This window comes from Galeopterus variegatus, unplaced genomic scaffold (assembly GCF_000696425.1).
Source record: "Galeopterus variegatus unplaced genomic scaffold, G_variegatus-3.0.2 Scaffold6673, whole genome shotgun sequence".
In the NCBI taxonomy this organism is placed as follows: Eukaryota; Metazoa; Chordata; class Mammalia; order Dermoptera; family Cynocephalidae; genus Galeopterus; species Galeopterus variegatus.
Window position 1 is genome coordinate 25,008 of NW_007732784.1, and position 6,738 is coordinate 31,745.

At 44.8% G+C, this 6,738-nt stretch overlaps 1 protein-coding gene across 1 annotated transcript in view; it reads right to left on the reverse strand.

Moving 5' to 3' along the window:
- Positions 1-6,293, reverse strand: part of ZNF746 (zinc finger protein 746) — an 18,364-nt gene extending 12,071 nt beyond the window's left edge. The window contains exons 1-3 of the mRNA XM_008591125.1: positions 5,942-6,293; positions 5,729-5,810; positions 4,598-4,711 (exon numbers count right to left, since the gene is read on the reverse strand). Of these exons, the coding sequence (XP_008589347.1) occupies positions 4,598-4,711; positions 5,729-5,810; positions 5,942-6,226 (481 nt within the window). The 5' untranslated portion in view covers positions 6,227-6,293. The remainder of the gene's footprint in view (positions 1-4,597; positions 4,712-5,728; positions 5,811-5,941) is intronic.
- Positions 6,294-6,738: the final 445 nt, after the last annotated feature.

Consider the following 6,738-nt stretch of genomic DNA (forward strand, 5'->3'; position numbering starts at 1 on the left):
GGGTTGGGATCCGTTGCCAGACCCGGAAAAAAAAAAAAAAAAAAAAAAAAAAAAGAAGGAAACATCTTTAAACTGAGTGTCTTCAAAAGACTATAGCAAAAAATCATACTTAATGCCGAAACTCTAGAAGTAGATTTTTTTGAGAACTTGACATAAAGATTCTGAAATTCATATAAAACAACAAAGATTCAAGAATAGCCAAGAAATGTTCTGAAGAACAGTAGGTCTACTAGATATTAGGGCTTATTAAAAAGTTAAAAGAGAGTAGTGTTGGCACAGAGATAGACAAAGAGACAAGTGAAACAGAATAAAGAGCCCAGAAACAGCCTTGTGCACATATGGAAACCTAGTTCATGAAAGAGCTGGCATTACAGATCAGTGGAGAAAAGACAGAATATTCAGCAAACTTTGTTGGAAAATCAGTCTTCCTCATGGGGAAAAAAATTAAATCCTTCCTTGCAACCTATACAAATATTAATTTTAAATGGATTAAAGACTTAAATTTGAAAAGAAAAACTTTGAAAGTTTTATAAGAAATATAGGAGAATATCTTTCTGACCTTGAATGAGGTAGGCAAGGATATCTCATGACAGAAAAAGCACAGATCATAAAGGAAAAGACTGGTATGTTTGACTCTACCAACAGTGAAACTTCTGTACAAGAGCCACAAAGTTAAAAGACCTGCCACGGACTAGGAGATGTTTTTAATGCAAATAATAAAAGATTAGTATCTAGAACACAGAGAAGTCCTGAATCAATAAGAAAGTGAAAAGCAAGTCATCTGAAAAATGGGAGACAATTCATAGACTAAGACACCAAATAAACACATGAAAAGGATGCTCAGCTTCACTAGCAGCTGGGGAAACACAAATTGAAACCAGGTACCATTTCACCTTCACCGGACCAGCGATGAGAAGTGGGCAAAGATGTAAGAACACAGGTGCTTCATAACTGCAGGTGTGAGTATGAGTTCGTGTAACCATGGGGAGAGCAATGTGGCGGGGGCAGAGGTGAAGGCAAGCATGCCTGGGACACAGCAAGGCCAGCTCTGGGTCCACTCCCTGGAGGGACATCTGCACAAGAGACCTGCTCAGGAATGTTCATTGCAGTATCGCTTGTGATAGAGAAAAATTAGACACAGCTTAAGTGCAAATCAATGGAGAAGTGGAAAATAAATTGTAATATAGTTGTTTTTGAAATGGTAAGCATCTGTTAAAATGAATGAACTTGATCTATATGTATCAACATGGAAAAATCTAAAATACAGAATACTGAGTGATAAACATAATGACATCTATGTAATTTCTCAAAACACACGTGAGGACTGAGATGCTCCAGTGCTGAAAGGCCCCAAGGAGCAACAGGAACCACAAAGAAAAAGCAGCGAGGGAGGCAGGAAGAGAAGCAGGCAGCCAGGTATCCTGTAAGTCAAAGTTGTTGACTCCAGGTGGCAGATGTTACAAATAGGCCAAGCAAGAAGACACACCTCTCAGCACCATGGAGGTCCCTGGTGACTGAGATGGGAGGGGTCCTGGTAGAAGGGGTTCAAGAGAGTGGGAAGGCAGGGGGAAGACATGGCAAGCACACATGGTGCTCCTGCCACAAAGAAGGGCTGAGAAATGGGCAGTTGCTGGAGGGTGTGGGGTCAAGGCAGCATTGTTTGTGTGGCCCTTGATAAAGTGGCCTGGGGTGCAATCTAGTGTCAGGTGGAAGGAGAGGCCTTTCACGAGAGAGTCGAGGGTCATTTTTTTTTTTTGGCAGGTGGCCAGCCAGGGGATCTGAACCCTTCAGGAGCGTGCACTACTGAGTGAGTAACCAGCCAGCCCTGGATTGGTAGTTTAGGAGTCACAGGAGCAAATGCAGAGAAGAGAGGCACAGGTGTAGGGACATGGGGCAGGAGGGCCGGGAGAGTGATGTATTTCTTTTTAATTAAAAAAAAAAGAAATTGTTTTTTTAAACACGAAAACCTTCTCAGCTTGCAGTTCATACAGAAATAGATGGGCTAGGCTTGGCTAGAGAGCTGTAGTTTGCTGACCTCTGGGCTAGGGAGGCCACTGAGACGCTACCACCACTGGGCACAGCGCCCACTTGAAGTCGCTAGTTGCCAATATAAGGTGAGACAGGCAGCGTGCGTGTGGGCTCTTCTCCAGCCACATGCAGCTGCTTGGTTGTGGGTGCAGGTGCAGAGCACAGACAGATTTCACCAGGATGATGGTTTTGCCAGGTGGATACAATGAACAAAAGAAGGGTGAGGGATCTGAGGCAGAATGCAAGGGGGTGACTATAATGATGGGCATGGCAGGAACTGAGGACGGCCTGGGACAGTGAAAAGCCAGCAGGATCAGTGGTGGGTAGGTCCCAAAGGATTGAAGAACTGCTGGAATTGGGGTACCACACAGAGACCTGGAGGGCGAGGATGGCCATGGGCTGGTTGGAGAAGGGGCAAAGGACCTCAATGTGGACACTGCCATCACCAGGAGGGAGGGGTGCCCCAAGGCCTGAGCCCCAAAAAGGGGGTTTCTAGAAAGGAGGAATGGAGACTGGCAAGGGGGCAATAATGAGTGAGGACACCTGCCCCTGCAGGCCTGGGGTCAGAGGGATGTGGGGAAGGGGACAACAGTACCAGGAGGGCTGCAGGGAAGCAGTGCCCTCGAGAGAGCCAGGGCTTAGTCAAGTAAGAGTGGTGGAAGCACTCAGGGTCTGGTGGGTCTGGCATACCAGAGGGACTAGCAGGAGGCAAGAGGAGGAGGAGATGAGGGCTGACAAAGAGAAAGACCACACCAAATGGGGTGAGGGACGAGCTAGGAGTCCTGGGTTCTTGGATGGAAGAGGACAGGATAAAGGCTGCACAGGATTCCTGCTGACAGGCTCAAGGTGGACAGTGGGGTTTGTGAGTGTTGCAGGCGGTCTTGCTCCAGCATATTTCTGGCCTCCATTCACTCTCATGAATGACGGTGTGGAAGCCAAGGAAGCCTCCACACGTTAAATACAGTAAAGTGCCACATGATGACATTTCGGTTAATGACGACCCCATATATGTGGTGGTTCTGTAAGGCTATACGGAGCTGGAGGCATACAGTAGGCTGTACCATCCAGGTTTGTGTAAACAAACTATGATGTTTGCACAATGATGAAATCGCCTGTCAACACAATCCTCAGAACGTATCCCTGTAGTTAAGTGACACGTGACTGTATAATCAAACCAACCCACCATGAACCCTCCACCCAGGTTAAGAAGCTGGAGGCTGCCTGTGCAGTAACCCTCTTTTCCGTCCGGACGGTATTCTGTTCTTAGGCATCCTCCTAGCCTCTAGCTTTCAGCACTGTCCTTGGCACCTAGAGGACTCTCAAAATACATTTGTTGAACTAAACTGTGAATGTGTTCCTGAACACTGGCAATGTGTTCAGTTCTGTACATGGGTCTGCCCTTGGTAAAGTGAAAATGCAACTGAGGTGAAAAACAAACATGTAAGACACAGTTAATGAAACACGAGTTAAGCACAGGAAGACGGCTGAGTTACACAGGTGTTGAGTGAAAGGGGAACGCAGGGCAGGGGGGACAGTCAAGGGAGGTCTTTTGGAGGAAGCAGGGGTGGAGCCCAGCAGAGTCGGGGTCTCCTTGATCAAAGGACCCAGCAAGGTCATCGCTTCAAGAATTTGGCTTTGGTCCTGGGTCCACCTGTCCTTTCTTTAACTTTCAAAGGTGCTGACTGGCTCCAGGAAAATCTGAGACAATGATATCGGGTAACCAGATTCACCTTAAATAAATTTGTGGTTCTAATCATATTGAACTATGTGGCTAGTCAATGGGTTTATGTTCTGTAACTAATAATGGATGTAAATGACATTTGATTCTTAGATGGAGGCAAGGCTGACTCTTTGCAATACTATGAATGGATTCTGCCTTCAATACACTCTCACCTTCCCTATCAGTGTTCTCCTCTGTCCTTTCCTAATTCTGTGCTGCTGGCTCTTTCCTAAAAGAGTAGGTTTGCCATCCATTTCCATGAGGGAAAGCATTAGTTTCTAGAGTGTTAGCTGAATAGGCTAGAGGTTATAACTATAAAAAACATAGATTTAAAACATTCAATGGAGAGTGCAAAATAAATAAATAAATAAATAAATAAATAAATAAATAAATAAATAAATAAATAAATAAATAAATAAATAAATAAATAAATAAATAAATAAATAAATAAATAAATAAATAAATAAATAAATAAATAAATAAATAAATAAATAAATAAATAAATAAATAAATAAATAAATAAATAAATAAATAAATAAATAAATAAATAAATAAATAAATAAATAAATAAATAAATAAATAAATAAATAAATAAATAAATAAATAAATAAATAAATAAATAAATAAATAAATAAATAAATAAATAAATAAATAAATAAATAAATAAATAAATAAATAAATAAATAAATAAATAAATAAATAAATAAATAAATAAATTTTAAATAAAACATTCAAGTTTGGTGTTTTTCCTTGGCGCTCTCTGGAAAGAAAAGAAACTTCATCCTGGCCCTTTACTTTTCTGTTTCCAATTGATCACCTGGTCTCCCTGGCCTTCTGGCAACCCTTTACCTGGACTCGGGTCCACAGGAACATCTGGAATCTTGGGGCCAGTGCGACGCCAGTTGCATGGCTCCTTCCCTTGTTCAATCTGGGAGAGGACCTCGGGCTTGGAGATGGCGTAGTCTGAGGACAGACAGGAAGGTTAGCTTTTGCCATGTTCTAGTCAGAGCTGGAGATAGGCAGCCTGGAAAACCAAGAATGGTCTAAATTTCTAAATTTCTTGATTGATACATAGCAACAGTTTTTGACAGGAGTTAATTTTGCTCCCCAGGAGACATTTGGCAATGTCTGGAGACAATTTTGATTGTCGTAACTAGGAGCTGGTGCTACTGGCACCTGGTGGGTAGAGGCCAGGGATGCCGTTGAACATCCAACAGTGCATAGGACAGGCCCCACAACAAGAATTATCTGGTCCAAAATGTCAGTCGGGCAGAGTTAAGAAACTCTGGTATAGCGTCCACATTAAGAAGCAGTCATTTCTGCAAATGAAACATAGCATCATGTCTGCAACCTGCTCCCATCCTCACTAAACATGCCTTCCTACCCTCAGCTTCGGGGTCACACAGAATCCACCAGGGAGAAGAAATATGCCCAGGAAGAAAAAGAGTCCCGGCCCTTCCTGGGCATTATCAAATAAGGAAAGCAGCACTAGCCTCAAGGCCTAGGGTATGCAATGCTTCAGGGCATGGAGAAAATGTCTGCTGCAAGAAGCAGGGTCCTCCGATACTCTCCACTAACCCCAAGGCTTGCCACTGTAAAGGACATACATTTCCATAAGAGAAGGCTGAAAGAAAAAGCCTTCTTCAAATGTGGGGTCGATTATCCACTGGATCTGAGTGCAGTAGGAGCCTTCTCCACTCCAAGTTTCTGCAAGAGCAGAAAGGTCCATACTCCAGGCCCGGTTAGAAGTGGGACCACCACCTCTCAGTCTGGCACTCAGTGAACCTCAACTGCCAGGCAGAAGGGAGCTTTGACTCCATCACCCAGGGCTCATCTTTAGTAGGAGGAAGAGATAAGTGTTCGCAGGGTCAAAGTTTCCAGCCGTTTACATATTGCTGAGGTGAAAACAACCAGCATGAAGACAGAAGTCTGAGGACTTGCAAAATCCCATTTAACAGAGAAATGAGTGTGCAGCCTTACCCAGGGAGACCAGCGTCTCATAGTTGCCCCTCATCATGTGCTTGTAGAGCTCCTTCTGCCAGTCCTCCAGCTTGCCCCACTCCTGCTCGGAAAAATACACGGCCACATCATCAAACGTCATGGGCACCTGGAACCATAAGTGTCACACTCACTCACCCACATGCTTACAGGCCCAGCCCCTTGGCTCTGCCACCCCAAGGCGCCCAGGACTACCTTGGGGGCCTCCCCCTTGCTGCCTGGGGGCAGCCGCAGGATCCAGAAGTTCCTGTTGCGCAGCAGATTCTCCACGTTCTCCAGCCGCCGCTGCAGCAGCCCGTACTCCTGCAGCAGGGTCCCCAGCACCGCCCACTTGCCCTCCAGCTGGTTCCCGAACTCCACGGCCGTCTTTTCGCAGTCGGCCAGCTTCTTCTCGGCCATTCCAGTTCGACCTTCCAGGGAAAGCAAGCGAGCAGCTTGCGATTCAATCTTCCTCTCCATGGCCTGAATCGTAGCTGCCATTGTCCATGGGGAAATCTTTCAGAAATGAGAAAGAGAAACCAGCATCATTCATTTCATCCTCTGTTTTCCTTAAGCCTCTCTCTCCTAGGCGTGGGGGAGCCCATGTCTGTGGCAAGTGGGGACATACTGTACCACACGCCAGATAGCAACTTGGCGGTCACTTCCTTTGGGTATCTTAGATCTGACTGTGTCTGAGCAGGTGCTTTTCCTCCAGGCCTTGGCAGCACACTGTGCAGACTCCTATCTGTGCTTACCACCCTATGCAGTTATCTCCCTACATGGTGAGCTTCCAGAAGGCGGTAGTGCATCTTTTCACAGCACAGGGCTTGACACATGGTAGGCGCTCAGTGCAATTTTTTTAAGTAAACAGTAACTTAACATTGCTAGGGCGTTTTAGTAGAGAAATGGTAAACTGCAGATTTACTAGAGCCCAGCCTGCACCTCCTGTCATGATTGCACAGAAACTGTCTACTGACGATGACCTAGCAAAAAAAAAAAAAAAAAAAAAAAAA